A 23,465-nucleotide genomic window follows, 5' to 3' on the forward strand; every position below is an offset into this window, starting at 1 on the left:
TTTTTTTTTTTTTTTTTTGAAGTTCCCATCAGTGGCCATGGTGAATGAACCATCGTTTGATTGATTGTAAAAAGATGAAGTACATTTGAGGTAATTTTTTTGTTGTTGTCGTTGTTTTAAAACATCTCTATATAAAATGCTCACTGGTGATATAGTAAACATGTACAAATTTTCATCTTATTTGCCTTACTAGCATTACCATATAGGCACTTTTCTACATATTCAAATCAACAGAATAATTCTGTAATAAGGCATATTCCATGCACACCATTAGAGAAAGGCAAATAAAGGAAGAGTTATGGAGCATGAAACCTGCGTGCATGTCTAATATGTTATGTATGCTTTCATCTCCACAGAGAAAATGAGCAGATAAAAGTTTTTTTTTTCTTTCCTCTCTCAACATTGTGCAGATAGCATTTAATTATTTGCCAAATCTTCATTAAATAACTATCTTGTATTTACCTTCAGGCACCTACTATAATATATCAAATAAGACTTTCAGCTTTCTTTTGAAAAAAAATATATCTGAATCTTCTATTTCGAGATATATACGTTAGCGAAACACGTGGCAGTCTCTGAATAGTCTCCAACTACAGGACAAGAATAAAAATATCTCCAAAGTGAGTACCAATCTGCCACAGTTCTCTCCTAATGAGCATCTCCAGAATCAAAGGCAGACAAAATATCCGACTTTCCAATTCTCACAGCAACCAAGGGGAACTTTCCAGTAAGAACTATGTATCCTCACAGCTCTGCTGGATATTCGATCCAAGAGGTAAGTATTAAAGTGACTCACATTTTCTACATGAACCTCATGGCATGGCTTTAAGGTGAGGGGAAAAAACATGCAGGATAAGAAAATGTACTCATCCTCATTTCCAGACTGGGAATGTGGTCCTATGTAGTCCAGATTGCTTCAATAAATACTATAGTGTACCTTTCTCACAGCTTCAGAAAAGCCCTGGGTATCATGCAAGAAAGCAGTCCACATGGAGCATGGACAGATGACTTGAGCTTTCATGCTCTCTCATACAGAATCTACCTAGAAATTTCTGGATCATGTTTAATAACAAAAATCTGTAGCACATTACATAACTGAAAAATACAATAGAAATATAAAGATATCTGGAAAAAAATAAAGCTTTTCACACTCTTACTCCTTCAGACCTGGCGGTCTTCATAAGAGTAAGACAATAGAAAAGGCAAAGTCATCAGGATATTGACAGCCCTCAGTTATTAACTGACATTTTACATAACAAGATGATTCATTATAGAAACTAGCAGCAATGAACTATGATTATACAAAGCAAAACAAAATCTGCCAGTAACTCACCTAGGCTTTACTGAATTCCTCCTCCAGCAAATACCACAGATTTTTGTGCACATAAAGCACATACAGTATGCTATATGTGCATGTGTCTCTTGTGCTTTTTAGACATGCACAAAATCTGCTCAAGTATCTTAGGAAGGGTTATCAGTAAAATTTTGCAAGTTGTTTAAAATTAAAGCAGTAACCCAAGTTGGTGATTCAAAGTTGTACGTCCTTCCTCTTTTCAAGCAAGCAAATAAAAATAGAGCCATATACATGTTATCAATACATGTATTTATAATTACACACTGATTCAGCAAGAAAATTAGCAGGAGAGAGATAGTGTTAAATATTCAGCCTCATGGTGTTGCAACGTTTCTTCACTTCGGTATACAAAGCCTAGAAGTTGGGCCATAGAAAGACTGTAGATCCTTCGTTCCTGCATGGAGTGCTCTATACATGGTTACTTCTCCAACGCGGAATGCTCACCCAGTCTTGCGCCAATCACTGCAGAAAGGCAAAGAAAAGGAATTTTCACCATAAATAAGAAAACAAGTGGCAAGAAATTGCTAAATCCCATATATCATTTAGGAACATTACAACTGTATCTGAACTGCCAGCTCATTCGAGATAGTTCAGTTCTTAATGGTTCACCTACACTAGTTCTCTAACAATACACAATTAAAAATGAGAAACGTATTTTGGGGATACCTGTTCTGGAAAGATCAAATGACTAAGACTTTCAGAGTTTGACCTACTAAATAGAACCTAAAAAACAGGAAGCCTGAAGTCATGCACCAAAAAAAGGGGTCAAAAGACATTTTCAGACGATGCTCTAGTATTAGAACTACCAGATACTACTGTGCAGCTGCATCTCAGTGCTTGGACACTACAGGTGGAAACAATACTGCTAACATACTGCTAAAAAAGGCAGAGACTCACTGATCACAAAGGCTCACTTTGGACAAACTCAGATCCCTGCCACCACCAGGTGGTGGGGAAATGCCTTTCTAATCTCATCATTTTTTATTTAAATATTAAATTAATTTTGATTAGTCCAATGACACACAGTTAAAATACATCCACAAACTTCAGAAAGCAGCTGTAAGTTCCTTTTATTAGGTCCACCAGAAAGACTGAAAATTTAAGATTGTATTCTAAATACTCTAGTAATTCTCTGTCAGAAAGTCTCCACTATCAATCAAAATCCAAAATCAGAATTTTCTGTTAATATAAAAGAATGCTTTGGAGCTAACAATATTTTCACATGTCTGACCACAAAATTGAAAATATGCTCTGAATTCATGCAAATGGTGATATGACATTTCTAGTTTGTATTCCTTTATTCGGCCTGCAGTATTTACAGCAGTGAAGAAAAGAGTGCATACCTGCTAGTACTAGAACAAAATGGGCTTTCCTGCTGTCTTCTCCTGCACATAGGACGTAAAACGCTTCAAGAACTTGGGATATTCTCGTTTTGCCACTGCCCGTAACACTGATGCTGGCGCCCATCCTCCTGGGTTCACTAGAAGCAATTATTAAACTTGATTCAAATTGAATTCCACAAACCACACGAATGGGCAAATCAACAGGTAAACAGTAAGAATACGTGATGTCAGATTCCTACTCCTGCCAAGCCTGAGATGATACCGGAGAGGCTGACTGCTCCCACACAGGCTCAGGCACCACCTGAAAAGCAGGGCAGCCTTCAGGTTGTACAGCTAAGAACAGTAGGGGACACACATAGTGAGACAAAAAAAACCCATATAAGATGGAAAGAAAAATAACTTAATTCTTGCAATTTCTTTTCTGGAGTAACAGCAAAAAATATGCAGCAGGAGGGTTTTTTTTTTTTCTCCTTTAAATAATATCTTTGCATCTTGTAACACTTCCACTTCCAACTATTTTACAACTCAAGTTTAGTCCATTTTCACAGTGCCACTATTTAGAAAACATTAAAAAAATATTGTGTTGCAGGTCTTCAGAGTTTGCCCAAACTGAAAGACATATTCCCTAAATTCTTTTAAGAAATAAAAAGATTTGAATTACTACTTAAAAAAAGTCAACATTGTTTTTCAGCTTCACAGCAATCATTGCAAAATTGCTTCATGAAAGTATTCTACAGATTCGTAAAACATTTTAAACAGAATTTGGAGAGGTTCTAATATATGTTCAGATTCATAGGTCAAGTAGGCTCTCAAAGTTCCACATCTCTCATAACCATGTTCAAAATTTGACTCGTCAATGAAAGCTTTTTTTCAGATTAAAAAAAAGGTTAAGAAATTAAACCTCTAAACCTCTTCCCTCACAATTTGGAAACATTTAAATAGAACCCAAAGTAGCTTACCAAAGCAGCAGTTTAACATCATACAATGTTATTTATGCAGGATTTATAACAAGTTATATCACTGCTGCTCAAGGGAAATGGTCATTGGAGCCATGAGAGTAATTGTTCAGACCGGTGGTTAACTAGGTGGTTAACCAAAATAAGCAGCTAGCTACCCTTAGGAATTTTTACTATTTATTCAATTCAATATACTACAAATATTCAATTTTCAGTGCATTTCTAAAGATTAGACACAGTAACATTACAGTTTGTTTTTGATAACTTTGTAATCAGTTATAAGAATTCTATCAGTTAAAGAAATAATTAAATATGAAGATTGGATTATAGAGCTTGCAAACATTTTCATACAAAATATATTTGTACCTTCTTAACATTAGGGGCAAAAAGTGTAATTTTATTAAACCAGCAGCTTTTCAAGCTAACAGGTTGAATTAGGAAAATAATTTTATAGTAACAAAGAACTAAAAAGCAATGTATTACTGAAACTAAAAGCTATGCCAAATCAACGCATTTCCTCCTCCTCCAGTCCCTCAAAAGGGGTGTAAGGACCGAGATACACACTCTTTTCATTTATTCCTCCTAGAATACCAAACAAGGAAGGATTCCTTTGATGGCTGTAGCATATGATTTCAAGCCTTTCTGAACATAAAGAAGAAATGTGAACCTGCAAAAGCTCAAAATGAAACTCGAGTCTTCTATTTGCCAGCACTCAGGTCACCACAGACAGCATATTCAAGGAATGCCATACTGCAAAAAATATACTTACCATTGGCTACATATGTAATCTTGCATAGGATATTGTCTCTGCTGATTTCCTTGTTCCCCTCCGGCGGGCTCACTAGCGTCTGACAAATCATGGCAACATTTATTTTTGCACGGACACATCGGTTATTTAGCTGCCAAAGAATGAAAGATTTAGTTAGCTGCACAGATGCCAAGGAATGAAATAGTTAGCTAGCCCCAGAGTTTACTTCAGCATGATTAATACTTCAATTTAATATGAATTCTAAGAGGCTCCAAAAGTCACATTTCAGAGAGCTTGCATTTTAGAACTACATGCATGTAACATGAAAGAAAAGGTGCAAGCATCTCCTAGCATCTACAAATGCCAGTAACTTTTCCGTTATAAATAGGCAGTGCACAGAAATAAGCACAAGAATATTCCCAAGAAACAGTCACTACTACTGCCTGACAGAACCAAGGCAGAACGGGGTAACCTCAAGATTTAACAAACCTCATATCCACAAAGTCACACGATCGTATCCCTATCACATTATCTGCAAATGCTAGAGAGAGATTTTATAGAATTCAATCAGTGCAACCTCAATTCTTTCAAGTATTATCAGGACTCTGGAAGTTTTGCTTCTATTCTTCTGCAATACCTCAATTAGCTGACTGCTGAGAAAAGGCAAAGCACCTTTTGGCTCAGAACAACTTAATTAGGTTATGCAGGAACTAATTAAAACAAACTGTATTACTTTTCCTTCAAATCTTCTCCTGACTCTAGCATTGCATTACCATCATGCAATAGTAAAATGTTATTTTGAAGGCAGAACTTTACAGAATGAAAACAGCACTTACAGGAGCACTGTCGTGTTCCACAGAGAAGTTGCACACAATCCACGTCTCGGGGTCATTTTCACTGAACGCGGGGATCTTCCTGATGGCAGACAGATACAGCACGTCCCGCTGAGAGGCTGGCCACACCCGCTGTGGAAAGACACTTTATTCTAAGCTTTTCCACTTTTGAAAATTAAGTACATGCCTACTATCTGACAAAGGAAGTAAGAGAAGCATTATAAAGTCAGTTGTGTTATTTTTAAGGTAAAAAAAGTTTAAGTTGAAGGCAATTTTCATATTTAAAACAGAACACAGTTGTTGCACACATCCACACTGGGTCACATGGATGTATTTTATTTTAAGACAAACTTGACCTCAAAAAGTTAAAAGCAAAAGTTTAAAACACTGAAAGGCAAGAAGACTAACTGCATCTGACATTTTTCAGCAGAGACAGCTCCCCTACAACATTCTCAACATCAGGTTTGCCTTTTAGGTAATACTTGTACCTGCTAGTTCAGTTTGTGACTTAACTATTGTAGATGTGTCTACAATGTCTCCATACACATACATACCAAGACAAAAAGGGAAAACCTTTTAAACAGAAAAAGGTTTATAGAACTATTACTTCAGAAGTTAAGATGTAGTAACCTGATATTATCGATTTAGAATAATTCAGAACTAAATGTTCTAATAAAATAAGTTAGAGAAGCCATTTTTTGATAATTTGGATGGGAAAAGGGAAGGGAATAAATTCTGTTTCAGTCTTAAAACACTGCAGAGTTCCCACAACTTCTTTTTATATAAAAGAAGTCTGCTATTGCAGCTTTAGGCACCTGTACAAGTGGTGACATGTGCCAAGAAATCAATGGGTGTTCATGTCCAAGTACACTAATACTTGTCACCACGCAAGACAAGACTAAGCAAGCATAAATCTGTATATTTCATAGTCCTTTTTTCTTGAATCCAACTGTTACAATTGTTGGGTTACACTTTGAATTAGTATTTTGGTAACACACACCAGGACTGGCTGATGGGAAAAAAAAATGCAAATACTTAGAAGTAAAAGTGCATTAAAGTGTTATCAGCAAAAATACCACTGGTAATGCAAATGCCCATGCCAACAGCATGTATTATGGCTAACTTCCTTCTCAAAGGAAATATAACACTGTGGTATAATTGTTTCTTTCTCATAGTCAGTGCTGATCTGTTTTTTATGAACCTGTTTTGTTGGCTGTGATACATATAGCAAATAACAAGTTCTCCTCTGTTGTTATAACTTTCAAACAAATTTCCCCAAATTGACAAAGTTCAGTTTAATACAGAACTAGTTCTGAACTATTGTTTAAAACTGTATTTTAAGCTGTTAAAATACTAGAGTACACTGGAATAAACATTGAGTACACTGAGATAGGTCTCAAATCTCAGTAAGATGCTATATATAGCTTAAGTGTTACTACCTTATGTGTCTGGTAAATGATGATTGCATTGTCAGCTAGAGTTTCCACGACATGAAAGTTCTCAATTGTTGCTGAAAGAAAAAAAAAACCATCATTAAACAAGAGCACAGACATTAGTATTGAACGTGCTTACTGATAAAAAAAATTCCTTACTTTCCCAGTCATTACGAACATCAACATTCCAGAAGTAGTGGCAAACTTCATGCCCTGTTACACCTTTAACTGCATGTGTTGCCTTTAAAGGATCTAAAACTATTCCATTTTCTTCCACCTCTCTTCTGTATACCTGTGGTCAAACGCAAAGAAATGCACAACATGAGAAAATCAAAATGCTTTGTATTTTAATTCAATCAAATCTAAACATCTAAAAAACACAAAGAAAAACCCATCCACACACTTCCCTAAGACAAACACAAATAATTTGCCATGTCAGTGCTCCCTGGTAACTGCCCATGGAGATGTTCTCACATGGCACTTTGCAATAACAGGCCAGCGAGACCGTATTTGAGAGTCTCTTCTCAAATGATTTAGCTAACTTACTTGCCACTAGGCACAAGGATTGACAAAAACACTTACAATGCAGTAAATGAGACCGTAACTATAAGATCTCAGATGAATTTATATGTCACACTGATATCAAATTCTAAGTATGAGAAAACAAGAATGGAATCTGCAATAATGTAAAGCTCTTGCAAGAGTTAAATAGGAAGCTGCATGTTTGAGCTGGTGAGTGGATATAGCTCTTGTAGACTCCAGCCCTAACTTAAACACAGCTATTCAAGAGAACTATCAACAGCATAATTCGTGAGTGATAGTACCCAAGGGGAAAAAAAAGAGTCAGTAGCACACTATCTTATATGAGCTAAGTAAAGAAAGAAACAAAAGGTCAAATATTTACCTTCATTTCTCCTTCTTCTACCACGAGCTGCCAATTGGCATCTCCTCCTACATCTTGTAAAGAATAAGTCATATGGTTTTGCACCATCTCTTCTACCTTTAAAGAGAGGAAAAACAAGCACATCTTTTATAAAACATTCTGTACATTTTCCTAGACTGGAAACTGCGCAATACTGGAAACCACACTAAAGCAAGGCTTCACATCTTGTGCAGGAGCTGAACTTGAACAGAACTCTACTGAAAGTAAGAGCAAGCAGAAATCTGGCATTCAGAAACAACGACAAAACTTGATTTAATTTACGACTCCTTTCACTGAGGGTATTTCCTATCCTCCTTTATGGCTCTGAACTATCAAAAATCACTATTCCCATCTACTGACTGCTTCATTTCAATGTTTAAAGATTACTTGGCACCTCTAAATAAAACTATGATGCACTGCAAGATACAAAAGCCAAGATGCAGTGAAGAACAAGGCTGAACAAAAGGGTGAGGGAAAGAGGAAATCACCCAAAAATGCGAATACTATCAAAAACTTATCTGCAAGTTTATATATAAATCTAGACATCTATATTTATCGCAGCCAAATGAAAGCTAAGCATCTTAAAAAAGGAGGAAGCTACGGATTCAACTCATGATGTAGCATTTATAAACATTGGAAGCAATTTAATAACTTTTTTCCACCTACAAAATGTAAAGATAGGTGACTACTAGAAAACTTTTCACAAATAAACTTGATTGTCACTGTTTCTTGAATTACTAGAAATGTTTTCCTAACAAAAAGTATTTAAGTTCAGCTGGTAGATGAATACACCAATTCAAGCACCATTTCAAACATCACTTGAGCAAGCAGTACAAATAGTAAGCACAGCTAAGAAACATTTGACAGCCTTTCCTAATATGATGTGGAATTAAGAGAACCTGTTTACACTGAATATAAGTCAATCATTGTTCACACTACACACTTCTGGGCAACACAAGACTGAGTAGGAAAAAAAAGTCTCTCATCCAAAACAAAATCTTCTAACAGAGTGAAATATATTGGATGAAAGCTTGATCTTAATTTACATTTCTGCACTGTAATCTATACTTCAAGATTTAGGAGCTAAGAGCTAAATCTAATCCAGCGGCACGTGGAGCAGGGAGCAGCGGTGCCCGCGCTGCCTCCCGCACGTTGCCTGCCCAGGCAGCTCCCGTGCCCGGGGAACAGCCAGCCTGCACCCCAAGTCAGGGCGCTCCCCATCTCTGCTGCTGGCACCGGGCACTTTCCTCCAGACCCCCCCTGCAGATCTGCTGCATCCTGCCACCAAGGCTTGGTCTGCAACCCTAGGTGGGCAGACCTGCACTGCAGCTCAAGCTGTTTGGAGAACTGCTAGTGCTTTAAATGAAGTCGTCTCCCAGACACCTGCAGATTTTAAACCCAGGCCTCCCACTGAACTGATAAAGATAAATCAATACCTTTCTGGAGACTCCCTGAGGGAATAGCTTCCACTGGCATAAGCAGACCAAGTAAATGCTTGGTAAGCGCAGATCTTTTGCCCTCTGCCACACAATTACCTTCTTCCCCAAACAGCCCAAATGATACGTTGCAAAATCCAACTTATTCTCCACTCCATCAAAAAGACTAGATGGACCTTCAATTAAAGAGGGTGATGAACCCCAATGTATTACCAGCCATGGCCAGCAACATAAAAGTGTATCTCCTTTCTACTGAGGATTCCCCAGGGCTAAGAGATGTCAAAAGAATCACAACGAGCTCCAAGGGCTTTACAAAGATTATAAATGACTATCCTGCTTTTAAGCAATGAACAAGTGACAAAGCAGAAAGGGGTTACAATTTCAAAAGCATGATATCAAGTTTTTAATGAATTAAAGAGAGTGCTCTAAAGCATCTGAAGCTAATCTGATAAGCAGTGAAGCCAAATGAACAGTGTCTTGGAATCTATAATGCCTCACAGCAACACTAATATGCAGCACCTTGCTAATATGCCGTTTCCTCAACGGCGAGTGAACAAGCTAAGCCACAAGTCATTCACATTTCTGGTCCATTTGTATGCTGGATTAATTCTTAAGGAGTTCTGAATATTCCTTTGGGATTAAAACCTTTTTCTGGAAGTAACAAGGTTACTCTTACAAAAAGAGCTGCTTAAATTCTTACACTACTCCCCAAACTTTCACAGTCATCTCCTTCACAGAGTCCACACTGACAGTACGTGGCAACATGTTAGTATCTTCTCACACAAGAAATACTTGTGGGAAGATACCAACCACCAGCTGAACCACACTTACCCTCCTATAGCAACCATGGAACTACAGAGGAAATCACAGACTATCTAACTTATTTGGACTATTCAGGCACACAGAGCTGCTGCGAGCCACACAACGGCTTCTACAAGAACTTTATCACTGCTTGCTCTGGAACAAATAATCTAAGCTTTAGCTGCTAACGAACAAGTCTCTAATACTCATTCCATGTATGAATGAATATTCTGAAGCTCATTGTGGGCGGTCACCATGCTGGTTACGTGATCAGAGAAATCTCCCACCTCAGGAGAGGGCTGATGTCAGTCAGGATAAGGCACACTCAGGAAGACACCCTGAACAGGAGGCACATCTTGTCTACTGGGGTGCCTCAGCATTCAAGCACGTTTGCCCTTCTCAGCTTTAAAAGCAAGGCTGATGAACTTGCTACTTCATCATCTACTGATACTGAAATTCCCTTCCTATAAATAAAGTCGAGAAACCTGTCCTATTTATTCAGAATCAAGATAACTGATATTCATCTGCATTCTGAAAAGCCAAATCCTGTGCCTGGGGATGGATGTTGGCTTCACATTATCAGGTCCACAGCAGCTTGTCAAGGCTGTTGGTGCTCCCTCAGACCCCGGCTGTCTCGCTGCAGCCCTGCGGCTCCAGAGCAAGTGGACTCATTTGTTCATCTGAGAGGAACCTATTCTGGGCTTGGGAGAAGAGGCAAGAGCCACTTGCTATAAATTGGCCAGATCACCTTCTCTACAGTGAGTCTATTAACTCAGAAATGTATCCTAAGGCACTTGGTAGTTGCTCTAATTGAGTATAAGCCACGCAGAGCTGGAAGGAACAGCATGAATCCATACCCTAGCCCAGCGCTAATCCTTAATTTTAACCTGAATTTGCATTCTTGTGATGAGGCCCTGATCAATTTCAGACTCTTCTGATGAATGTTTTTACACTAATATCAGTATTCCAATATTCAAATTTACCATATGCACACAGAAATGCTATCATAAATGAGAAAGTAGCAAAGATGGAATGCACATTTCGCAAAAAAAAGGTACATTTGAACAGTGTTTCCCTTGAATCAAACTAGCCATATACTACATATACTCAGCCTGCCAGCCTGCCAGGCATCCAGCTGCCATCTTTGAAACCAAAGGTGCTCTCATTTGACATACCTTCCTACCCCTGAAAAAAACTCAATACGCTAACTTGAGTACTAGTAGTCCAGTCTGTGCATCACTGTTTTGCAGTATGACCTGCATCCTCTTTGCCTGGCTGCAAGTCAAAATTCTAGAGAGGTAGCTGGCCAAGGTCAAAGCTGGGACTTCAGTCCAAACAGCAAGTCATTAAACGTTAGGCCTCTGCTCAAAGCAGAGTAAAACCAACAAAACCAAATAGTGATACGATTCCAGGCTCTGTTATTCAGAGGGAGACCATTACTTTTATTTGGAAGAGCAGAAGCGGCTTACAGTAAGCAACCTAAGAAAACCAAATTATTAATTTGGGAACAAAATCCATTTTTTTTTTTTTTTTCTTAACAAGACCACACAGACCACAGCAGAAGGAATCCTGCAGCACCAATGCCGTAGCTGAACAACTGTTTGAGACTAAGGAGCAGACACGTTACTCCTCTCGCCAAGTCCAACTTTATACACTGTAATCCTCAGAGCAAGTTTCTGCTTTAACAGAACGGCAGTGACAACGTTCCCATATTCAGGATGTCACACTAACTTTCTGGAAGATAACAGAAGATATTCAAACTTTCCAGTAAGTTCTCCTAAGTTTCACTGTAATGACCTTCCAGCACTAGTTGCAGATGTAAAAACAGTATTGCTCAACCTCAACATTTAGTATCTCAACGTCATTATAACTAATGCTGAAAAAAGCATAAAAGCAAGTCAAACCTTTGGTTGATTTAAAAGCAAGGAAAACACATTTCAAGTCAGAAACCTATTTCCATCCCACATGTAACAGGTGCTATTCTACTTTTACAATAATCAGAAATGCAAATCAACTTGTAAAGCATTTTTATTCAAGCTACAGAAATCAGTTCAACAGCCTCACAAGATCTGGGCCTCTGCAGGAGGGGTATGCATGCAAGCAGAATGTAAAAAAGACAACCATTTAGTATAGGAATAGAGAACTCCTTTGTTTGTCTCAATGTACTAGGTTAAAGCGAGCGTGGTTTCTGCAACCAAAACCCAGGTTCTAGAGGAGAGGATGAAATAGAGCAAAGACAGGCAACCCCCACTCTGCGCATTCGTACAGTACCTGGGCGCTGAATCTGTGAACATCATCAGAGGCACTGACTAGATCAATGGAAGACATGGAGGAAGAGCGACTATAGGGCTACCAGAGACAGACAAAGAAAAAACCAAGTAATCAGAACAAAGGCACAACAGAGCATTCAGTACCAACTTCCAAGCACAAGATAATGAAGAAAAGGAAAACAAAAGCACCATAAGCAGCAAGCACAGCAGCAAATGCTGATTTCATGCACCTATTATGTATTATACTCCCAGCGTAGCCTTGAGGAGTGTAGTGTTTCCAGTAACACTAAAAGTAACATTAAAAAATGTTCACTGATTCTGATATAAGCAGCTGCATTTTTTTTCTAGCTTACTCAGCTCAGTAAGTTTTGTTGAAAGGATCTTAAATGCACTATCAAGTTAGCACATTGGTTTTTCTTTTTTATTTAAAATCTCGAACTGAGACGCTTGATACAAGTCAGGAGTATTCTAAATAGCTCCTCAGATCAGTGATTTCTGAGCCAAGACAGAAAATATTCTGCCTCCAGTCGTGGGTAGTTTAATAAAAACAATGAGTAACCTATTAAAAGTTACTAGAAACATCTACAAATTCAGTCTCACCTAGCCATACAGAAATATTAAAAACAGGAATATCGTAAGTCACCATCATCTCAGAGTAATGAGCTAAGCATCTTACCTTCTGGACAAATCTATGAGTCCCCACAGCAGAATATGCATCTCCAGAAGGTAAGGACACTGGCCAGTGTAGTCTGACCTTTTCACTTTGAGACTGGCGAGAGATGAGTTTAGTTACTAGCAGTCAGCTGTTCAGGGCAATAATTATATTTCAAGAAATATCTGCAGTACTCTACATTTTTATCTGCATCACTTTCAAAGAAGTTTTATATAGGATTCATATATACTTTCATATTTAGGAATCAGAAACCAGAGACATTCAAATAAGTTAATATTTATACTCTTCTTCTGTATACAAGCGGTGAATCCACTTTCTCAAAATTAATGTTAAGCAAAAATATTTAATGATACAAATATCAAGTGAAATGTGAGTATAAGTAACAGTATAAAGCATTTGGAGCCTCAGGAGTTGCAACCCAAGAAAACTTCATAGAAATCACGCATGAAATACCTGCCATGAACACATTTTTCAAGTATCAGTACCTGTTCTTCCATTTTATCTTGTCTATCAAGAGCAGCTTCAACAGCATCGAAAAATTCTTCTTCATTAATCAGACTATTAGGACCCTCCTAGACCATAAGAAAAAAATAGAGTTCAAAATTCAGAAGACATGACTTGTATTTAAGTTTAATATTAAAAAAAATCAAATCCATCAATCAAGAATATAACTGATTGGAGGCCATTTCTCCATAGACTTAAGGTCCTTTCATCAACATTCTTTGATTACAAAAGCCTTACTTGTTTTAAAAAGATATTCCTATTCTGTAAGTGTAATTTAAGGATAGTTATATTAGCAATCAAAAAAAAGTTTCTAGAAACAGAGTACTGAAGAACAACGGCAATTTACCTTGCTCTCAGATTTGAGTTTGCATGATACATATTCTGTTAACATGTTTGCATTTTTGTCACATTGTAAACATAATTGTATAATGAGACTTCTGTGCACATATTCCAATGCCTTAGCTGGATTTCTGACACGTGCATGACACGACAGGATGAAATCCTAGGAATCTCTTCATTGAGAATTATTGGGGAAGAGCATCTGACACTAATATAGCATGCAGAGTTGAGTCAACTGCTAACTAAACTCAAGTTTAGTTAGCAACTACTCAACTGAACTGCTAACTAAAAACTCAAGACTAATATGTAAAACGGCAACTTAAGTCTACAGCTTAAAAGTGGTACTTCACAAAAGAGAGAACCAGAAATTTGTAGTTAATACTGACACTAGTTCTCAAAGGTTAAACTTGAAATTCCTCCAACTGATTTAATCAAGGTTTTAATAGCCTGCCTGCTATGTCTTAATCCTGAATGCTTGACTGAAAATCATTTTCCACTAAACATTTGAATTACACTATGCAATTCCAATGCTGTTTCCATTCCATGTTTAACTTTGTAATAGTCAGTCTTGTAAAGAACAAATTTAATTAGGCAGTTGTGCAGAGAATTAAGGAAAATTCACAGATAACACTACTCAAGGAACCCAATCAGCTGGGGTAGTAATTAATATCAAAAGATTCCAGCTCCAGTAAAACACAGTATATCTGGAGGACAATCAGCTATTGCAGAGGAATGAAACCCAGAGAATTTCAAATGAAGTTTTGAGTTTATAAAAAATAACAAACAAAAAAGCAACGAACACACACTTGCCATCTTAGCAAGACCCTTTGGTATCCTATGAGCAGCAAGACCAAGAGAACTTCTGAAACAATGAAGCTCAGGTTTGACATAAAAGGACATCAAAAAAATGTTTGGTAGCTTTACAGAGTAATATCCCTCTCAGATTGAGGGAGGGATTCAGTCAATTGAAAGCAGCACATCAGTGCTGTCAATATCTGGGAAGGTGCTATTCGAAAATATTTTTTAAAAAAGCAAGTATTTAATGGGTATAAAGGACACAAAACTAAATTAGAACCTGAGGCTACAGAAAATGAAAACACTTGGAAATTAAACACACTGCATATCTGCTGCTCCATTTCAGAATCAGGATCTCTATGTGTCACAAGTTACCAAGTTGGCTTTCAGAGGACAATGACTGGAACAGTGAGAGAATAAGCACAGCAAAAATCTCCTTGTCCAGTAAAGACATTTCTAAAAATCCAACCCCCCCCACCCCCCCCAAAAAAAAAATCTAAAGAAGAGATAAAAGACAACCCTGTACTAAAAGCCTCATCTGTAAATATGTAGAACTTTAGGAGCAGAGTTACAATATCCCTCATGAGATTTTTAATATGTGAGCTTTCAGAAGCTTGTTTTTCTGCACACTGTACTACCCCTTGTCTCACATAAGATGTTGCTGGCTGTATCAGAAGGATGTAGCTGTTAGCAAGGTTTTCTGCTCTCTACTTTCGCAGCAAATCAATTCAACTACTTCAAGCATTCAGGCAGATCTTTTTTAAGAAGAAATGAAGTGAAATTTTACATCTTTCTCAACTCTCGTATTGCCAGTCATAAAAACAACATTCTGTATTATAAAGCACAAAAAAGGTAGACAGAAGTGAGAATGAACTAGGTTTAACCTATGGAAGTTACAGTACATTCAGTCTCTTAACATCAAGTTTCGTTTGGCAATTGCTATCTAAGAGGTTTACAAATGTGTTTATTTCAGAATTCTACTCAAGTGTAGTTGGTGTTGACACACAAGAAAATTCTGCTTTAATTCCTCTCAAACTCAACCCCCGTATATACTACTCCATGTATTTCATGAAAAGATCAGTAAAGATAAGGGCTTTGCAGTTGCAATTTACAGCTGTATTATGCAGCTGAAATTTGAGATACTTTGATGGAGGAAAGAATTCAATTCTAGGACTATTTCTGCACAGATGACCCTTCAATAAAGAAAGCTGCTTGTGTACTATCACTATTAAGTGTAATAAAGAAATACTAGAAATATTTGCATACAAAATGCTATAGACTAAGCAGAATAATGGGATCTAGGTGAGGACAGACCCTTTGATTCTCCAAAGATTTAAGGACTGAGATTCTTCATTCAAATTCAAAGACAGAGAAAAAAACCAAGTGACAAACACACATCACGTCCACAAACCAAACACCACAACTTACACATCACTGAGAAACAAACCAAGCTCTAGAAACCTTAAGGTTCTCGATATTCAGACACCCAATTCGTACCTCATAGTCCGGCCCTCCAAAATGGGACTTTTTCTTGAGTTCTGTCACAGCATTTTTATATGCTTCTTCTATTCTTCTCCTTTTCTCAATTTCCTGTAAAATTACGCAGGCATTTGAGGGAGGTAGAATGATTAACTGGTAATAGTAAATATTACACCAATAAAGCCAAGTAAAGTTTGCAAGGCTACTAGATTTCCTGCTTTGCTACTTTTATTTGCATACATAGATTAAGTGTTTGTATTACATATACACATAAAGATAATACAAAACTTAATAGCTACCAACCTTGGGAATACTTAAAGTCATGAGGAGAAGAAAAAACCCAACAAGCAAAAACCACTATTTAGCTTAAACTTATATATTATCTAGTCCTGGTTTGGTGATGGTCAGATTTTGCATCCAACTGCCAGTCTAGACCAACTTCCCCAACACAGATGCTTGGCCACGCAGAGAAGAATAAGACCTGCAAAAAGGTCTTGGATAACTTGCTGGATAACATGAGCTCATGAGTCACAGCATGTAAGCTTCCACCTATATTTAGCCTGCACGGGATCCACATGAATCACCTCATGAACTCCACGGACCAAGGACCCAACATCCTCCTCCACTAACAGGCATGCGATGGTACTACAGCCACCAGGGCCTGTGGCCACCACGTACTGCAAATCAAGCAGTAGTTATGCTGGAAAGACTGAGATTTCCTCCTTGACCTCTATTCAGTGTCATGTGCTCCTAGTGAACAGGTACAAAAGCTTCCGTAATTCCTCTGCTTCACATCGCGAGGTTTCTGTTCCTTTCACAACGACTTGCAGGAAGCCTCAAGTCTCACAGGTGAGAAGTCAACACTGCACTTTAATACTTGCAGATATGAATACAATTATTCAACAAATGAGTTTCAAATAGAAAAAAAATGGTGAAAAGTTCTTAAAGCTCCCTAACAGGCTTCATTTCCCACTGGGAATTCAGCAGTCCCATTCACTTTGGAGAACCTACTTTGAACTTCCCTTTCAGAACTGGCAAGTAAAACAACTGTCATGTGCTGGAAAACAGGGCAGTTTTCTGCAGGCACAGTCTTAGAAAAAAGCAGGTCTTAGAGATCAAAATCAAGATTTCCATTATCTGTAAAGACAAATTTTCCCTCCCTAAGTATTAAGAAACAGGCTATACCTGTTCACATATTTCAGAAAAACTTGCAAATTTTCCTGTTCTGAAGCTAACCAGAGAGACCTAAGACGTATAAGGTGCAACTGGAGGATAAATCATTAAGAAAAAGCACCCCAGTTTCACCAGAACACTTGCCACAAGTCACACTTTTTGTGTTTTGATTGGCAGTTTCCAAACTCAGGTGTGTGTGTAAACAGACAACTCTTCACTCCAAAGCTGTCAGCTCCTGTTGACAACCACGTTAAATAACACAGACGCCTGGCTGCAGAGCAGAAAAGTTACTGATATATTAAAACTCTGGAGTATCTAATGAGCCATTCAAGTTAGAAGTATCATATCTGGACAAGAAATAAAAGACTTACTAACATGTTAATCTTAAGGTAATAGTTATTTTACAGAAAAATTATATGCATATATTAATTAGTTAGACCAAAGGTAGCAAGAACTACAGTCTGAAGGCTAAGGATATTGCTATGAACCTAACAATGACCAGATACTGGACATGAAATGTTTTCCCTTTTATCCCTTTTCCTTATTTAAGAAACCCTAGCTGTAAAATACACTGCAGAGACTTAGAATGAAAATTTCACTGAACTCAGGCAACAAAACACTCAGGCTCACCATCAGACTTAGTCCTAACTAACAGCTAGGAAGAAAGGCTCCAAGCCAAAGCTGTAGCTACCAGTAGATTAATTACACACTTTTGTATTAATTTTATTCTGGTCTCTGCTTTCGTGACAGAGTGATTGTAATTTTAGAACTTTATATTTAGTTCAAGTGCACTATGTAAGTACCCTCTTTCAAAATTAAGAGATCCTTCTACAATCAGTTCTTTTCGGAGGTTCATAAAAAAAGCGGCCCACCTTTACAAGATAGATCAAAAGGAATGGCTTTTAAGTTATGTACAAAGAATAAAAAGAAAAAACACCACAAGAGACTTTCTAGAGAAAGACATCCATTCTTCATAGTGCTGTACCCATCTCATTTCAAGCTTCAGTCACCTCTGGATTCAACGAGTTCTTTTAAACTTGAGCTTGTTTAATATTTGACACATTTTAGAGGAGAACTATCATTGAAATTATGCCTTCAAGTTCAGCAGATAAACTCAAGCCTCTACAAGATGGACTATATGGGACAGCCCAGATCCCCTATGAGGGCAGTAGGACTCTTGCTAGGTTATGAGTTCTGCTCTACCATTAAAAAAATGCATTTCTGTAATTACTACAGCAAGAAAGCTGGAGTGGAAAGAAAAGGGAAAGGGCTTCATTACAAGGCAACCTGCAAGACTTTGAAGCTGTCATTAACTTTATCCACTGACACTACTGACTTAAGTGACCAGTGTGCACAGAGTGAACCCCGAGCAAGGAATCTTCTGACAAAGCAAACTGCAACTGCTCCCTGGGACTTCTGATCCTTTCCATAAAGTTCCTCCTTCTAACACCTTTCACAGAATTCATTCTTAAGTGCAATGTCTGACAATATTTACTTGCTCTCAGAGCAGTATAAACTCCATGAGTACAAAGATCAACACTTCTCCACCTGCGTTTATGAGGGGGCAGAGCAATGGTCTTTGCTCAGACTCAGTTACACAGACAACAACCTTAAAGACATTCAGCCATTAAAAGAAAAAAAATATATATTTGCAAGTGAAGTGAAATAATGTTAGTAGAGCTCTAAAAGAAGTTCTGTCTTCAGATTTTCTGGAAGCCCTATTAAAGCCATCTCTTCTAAAAGGTTAGCAATTAAGGGAGTACAAAAGCAAAAATATGTGATATTAGAATTACATTACTTGGCCGAGTGTGCCACAAACACCAAAACGACCTTGACAAATAAAACCCGGACTCCCTAAGTTTAATAAAGCAGAAGGTCTGAACATATCCAAGTTTTGGGAGGCTTTTACTACTTGCATTTCTGCTACAAAAGTGCTAACAAGCTTATGACCTCCTTTAAAATGTACTTGCTCCTGTTGTACGAGTTATCACATTCGCACGAGACCTGAAGTGAAATTCTGGTTTTAGTTCATGTTAAATTCTTGAAGCTGAGCCCAAGTACTTTAAAGTTAGTTCACAGGTAATGAAGCATCTGTGACAGAGACTGACAAACATGTTAAAACTATGTACAAGGAAAAAAAAAAAAAATCACTTGATCCAGGAAGCTGTCCCTGCTTTGACAGGGTCTCCTGAGATCCCTTCCAGATCCTGCGAACAAGTTTCTCGGCCTCGGATCTGCTCTCCCAACCACTAGACACAGCAGTGAAAGATTTAGTAACGACAGAAATAAGAATATAACTAGATAGACCTGATATAACTAGATAGACTAGACCAAGACTTTGATACACTGACAAAGAAAAAGAATAGTCAGGAAACAGGGCCAAGAATTCAAATGCGGATATATTTTTCCTCAACTGCCTTCATTCTTTCAATTTTGTGTGTCATTAACACATGCAGTAAGAGCTGAGACTTGATATACACCATGTAGAAACACGTTAAATCAAAAATATAGGAGATAAAAGCATCTAAAGGACTCCCTAGAATACCAGTCAGTGCCAGCAGGATGCTCAAAGCCAAAGCCTGCAGGGCAGCCTTGCCATGCTCCCAACTTTCTCACCTGGAGAGAGAAAACACTGCCCCTTTAGAGCTCACTGGTTGAGTAAGCTTAGTGTGAACCACCACTGCTGCGAGAGCAGGGAATACAAAGCCACACACCCAAAACACTAACTCTTTAATGTACGTTTACTAGTTTTGAGAAAGTCAAGTGAAAGATGTTTTATTTTAAAAAGACCTTAAAAGGTAAACAATTGTTTCTGATTATTGTCACCATCTCAAGTCCAAACCACTTCAGGAATTTGTGTATCACTTTGCAAGCTTGAGAGCTAAGTCTCTCTCAGAAAGCTGCAAGCATTATGCTGTTTACTATGGAATACTGTCAGGTTCTTTATAGATATAAAAAGACATAAGAATACTGCCCATCTGCACAAGGGAAAAGAAAAAATAATGAATGTCACTATCACCGACAGCCACAATGAAGCTTTATTTTTCATTTTATACAAATAAATAACAGTACCTAAAATAAATACAGTACATACCAATGAAAGTAATACTTGGAGTAGAAAGATTTCAGAGCAACTCAAATGTCAAGCTAAAGAATTTTTCAGCAAAAGTGAAAGGAAGACAATCTTACCTTATCTAGTCGTTTTTGCCAGCTTTCTTCACGTTTTACCATGAGTTCAATACAATGGGAGAGTGTAGCAAGGATTCCAGCAGTAGTTGCCTTGAAAGTTATAGCTTCTCCTTTAAAGTCTATGCCATTAATTCCTTTGGGTGTCACATGCGGAAACACTAAAAACAAATATGAATCATTCACTGTTATCAACCTTTAACTCAGATTAACATAAAGCACACATGCAAAAATGTTTAAAACGTTTAAAGAAAATATCACACTGGCTAAATATTTAAAAATAAAAATTACTATCAATTTTTCAGCCACACGACAAGGGAAAAGATTCCAGAAGAGAAATGCATCCCCTAAGCTTCATCTTGCAGCATATACTGTATTCCAAGCCTGCTTGCAATGCTGTATTACTCTGCACTCTGCAGATCATGTGGGTGGAGGGAGTGGTAATACTTTAACAATAGCAGTTTGACAGCTTGAAGTGAGGCCTAATTAAGCCAGAGCAACCTTAAAACATATCTGATACAATACTAAGCAAGCAACAATTTCAAAATGCAATCAAACCCAAAATGTAATAGTCAAGGTTGTTTTAAGTAATTATAGATTAACGTCTAAAATGTATGTGTGTAAGGAAAGTTGTATCAAATGTGTTGAATTATCCAAGTACTGTGGGCTTTGCAGCTCCAACAACTACTTCATGCTGTCAAGCAAGCCATCTGTTGCTAAGGCTATTTAAACAAATGACTTAAAACATGTGACAAAAAAAGTACCTATTATATGTCAAACTCATATGTAGGTTGACAGAATAACAAATAAAATAGAACACATTAATGTCATAAATATTAGAAAGCAGAAGTAACACCCATGTTGCAGCTGCCTGAGCCTGGCAAGCGAAAGCAATTCCTGCTATGCCATGGGGCAAGCTCAGTGCTTGCCACCCGGCAGGAACTTGCTTTTTTATTTATTTACTCTGCCAGTTTGTCAGTGTGGCACCGCTCTGCGATTCAGAAAGTACAAATAAATATTTGTGCAGGTTGCTCTCGTATCCGACTGCAAGGGCGAATTCCAGCTCTGAAGCAGCTCAGTCCCTTCAAGCACCAGAAATGCAACTGCTGTTCTCTAAGGGCAGCACAGGAATGGAAAGCAGGGGTCACATGGCCCTGAGCAAGGGCTTTGTGTGTCCCCAGAGGTTTCAGACACACCCTCCTCTCACCAGAAATCAAACAATTTTCAAACACATGGCTAATGACTGTGCTTGCGTACTGAGGTGTTTGAAGGCATGTATGCTGTGGCAGAACACAGCTTATTTTTCATTTCACGTGAAGCAAGAGTAATTTTTGAAAGCTAGAGAAGCTGGGGGAAACTGGGAAGAAATGTAAAGAGGAAAAAAATCTGCTCCAGAAACAAAACTGCAGGTCAGGCCTCTTTTGGCCGGCAGCCACAGGCGGAACACGGAGAGGCCCCACTGGAAGCAGCATAAGATAGAAAGGGAACCATGCAGTGGATTCACTGGGAAAAATCTAAGTCAGATAAACAAAACCTTCACCTGCACAACACTACTTTACTTAAGGCAGCTTGTAACAGCAAAAGAAATCCTCTTGTAGGCTGAGCACGTGCTTACTGGCACAACTATGCTGCTTATAGGGGTGATTAACTTTTTTCTTTTAGGAATATAAAGTGCTAAATATGCTGAAGAAACTACTACTGGCTGCAAAATTATTTCATAAAACTGTTTAATGGACTGCAAGATGGATGTAGCAATACAATCATTTTCTTGGGAAAAGAAATCAGTCTGCTTTTCCTCCACATTTTTGGACCTCAGCTACAACTTGAGAAGCAACTCTCCCAGTTAATGTAAAGCAATGAACCATCACAAGCACAAAATGTTTTCAATTCCACAGTCTGGTCTTAAACTTCAAAATAATAAGCTATTTCATGTTAGATACAAAACACTTTATACCATATTTGAAGAACCTCGCTGTACATATTTATTTACAACCACATATGTAGTCATTGGAGAGGAACACATGTGAAAGACCACAAGGCAGCTTTCCCTCCGATATGTCTTGTCAAGAACAAGAAACACTGTTACCCAGAACACCATTGCCCAGAACTCGACACGGCCTTTAAAAACGGGCTGGTTTTTAACTAGGTAGTAAAGGCTGCAGGCTTTAGGGCAACCTGCCAAACAACTGCACTGTAGGGCAACCTGCAAACAACTGAGGCTAGTCTGCCTCCCAGCCCCTCCAGAGTAAGATCAACGATCACACTCATACACAGCTTATCTGAAACCACCATAGGGAATTCAGGGGTGACTCTGAAAGGCCAAGGTGCATGCCTACCCCAAAGGCAACCGGTGTTCATGGTGCTCTGGGGAGATGACAGTGCTCAAGCCCTCTCTGCATGCCAAGAAGGTGCTCCCTTGCTTATTAGGCATTTTGCCTCATTTCTGAATTGCTTTCATTCTCCTTTCATAGCAACAGATGTTTTGCATGGCATGTTTCTGCCTTCTTCAGCAGCTCTTAGCCCTTCTCTTCTATATCATTACCTATTGAATAGATCTTCTTCCTGTGATGCTTCTAACACTTTTCCAAGTGTTAGAAATATCAATATTATTTGTTAGGACAAATAATATGTTTGATCGATAGGTTTTATATTGTTTCTCCACCAATACAATTTTTTACAGATAATAAATCAATTCATTAACTTCACATTTTACATCACCAAGCCAATTCTAAGTGAAAAGGAACAGCTGGATAAATACTCATTTTTTTAATTGGTGCCTGAATTGTTTACCTTGTATGGACAGCCCTGGAATCAATACGATTTATCTTCTCCCCACCACCTCATTACTTCAGCAATATGCCGGTAACTACTCTCCCTCCCTTCAGAACACAAAAAACACCATATATTTCACTATGTTTTATGTCTAGTTGTTCTCCTTCACTTTCTGGAAGATCTTCAGCTTTGTAATTCTAGTACAAAAACATCTATCCTCCAAAAGGCTGCTTAAAGAGGCTTCAGCCTGGACAGCTAGCCATTCTCAGCTACAAAATGATCCAGTTCTTCCAAGATTGGAGATCTATTGGAGAAAGGAACCTGAAACCTCAGAAACTGAGAAATTTTAACCCCTCCTCTGAAGACAAGCTTCAGGAAAGGCTGCATTTTAAGACAAATTCTATTATCTGTTAGTCTGAATATTATTCTTCCCAAATATACATATCTT

The 23,465-nt window shown here is 38.0% G+C and overlaps 1 protein-coding gene across 2 annotated transcripts in view; it reads right to left on the reverse strand.

Annotated features, from left to right (window-relative positions):
* Window positions 1–279: 279 nt before the first annotated feature.
* Window positions 280–23,465, reverse strand: part of COL4A3BP (collagen type IV alpha 3 binding protein) — a 59,575-nt gene continuing 36,389 nt past the window's right edge. The window contains exons 7-18 of one of the 2 annotated variants that reach the window (XM_026036477.1): window positions 20,249–20,406; window positions 15,905–15,997; window positions 13,255–13,341; window positions 12,773–12,865; window positions 12,098–12,175; window positions 7,572–7,667; window positions 6,827–6,959; window positions 6,674–6,744; window positions 5,238–5,366; window positions 4,423–4,552; window positions 2,698–2,834; window positions 280–1,816 (exon numbers count right to left, since the gene is read on the reverse strand). In XM_026036477.1, the coding sequence (XP_025892262.1) occupies window positions 2,707–2,834; window positions 4,423–4,552; window positions 5,238–5,366; window positions 6,674–6,744; window positions 6,827–6,959; window positions 7,572–7,667; window positions 12,098–12,175; window positions 12,773–12,865; window positions 13,255–13,341; window positions 15,905–15,997; window positions 20,249–20,406 (1,196 nt within the window). In that variant the 3' untranslated portion in view covers window positions 280–1,816; window positions 2,698–2,706. The remainder of the gene's footprint in view (window positions 1,817–2,697; window positions 2,835–4,422; window positions 4,553–5,237; window positions 5,367–6,673; window positions 6,745–6,826; window positions 6,960–7,571; window positions 7,668–12,097; window positions 12,176–12,772; window positions 12,866–13,254; window positions 13,342–15,904; window positions 15,998–20,248; window positions 20,407–23,465) is intronic. The other variant, XM_026036472.1, reaches the window with a different exon arrangement.

This window comes from Nothoprocta perdicaria, unplaced genomic scaffold (assembly GCF_003342845.1).
Source record: "Nothoprocta perdicaria isolate Ctin4 unplaced genomic scaffold, notPer1 scaffold_1, whole genome shotgun sequence".
Classification (NCBI taxonomy): domain Eukaryota; kingdom Metazoa; phylum Chordata; class Aves; order Tinamiformes; family Tinamidae; genus Nothoprocta; species Nothoprocta perdicaria.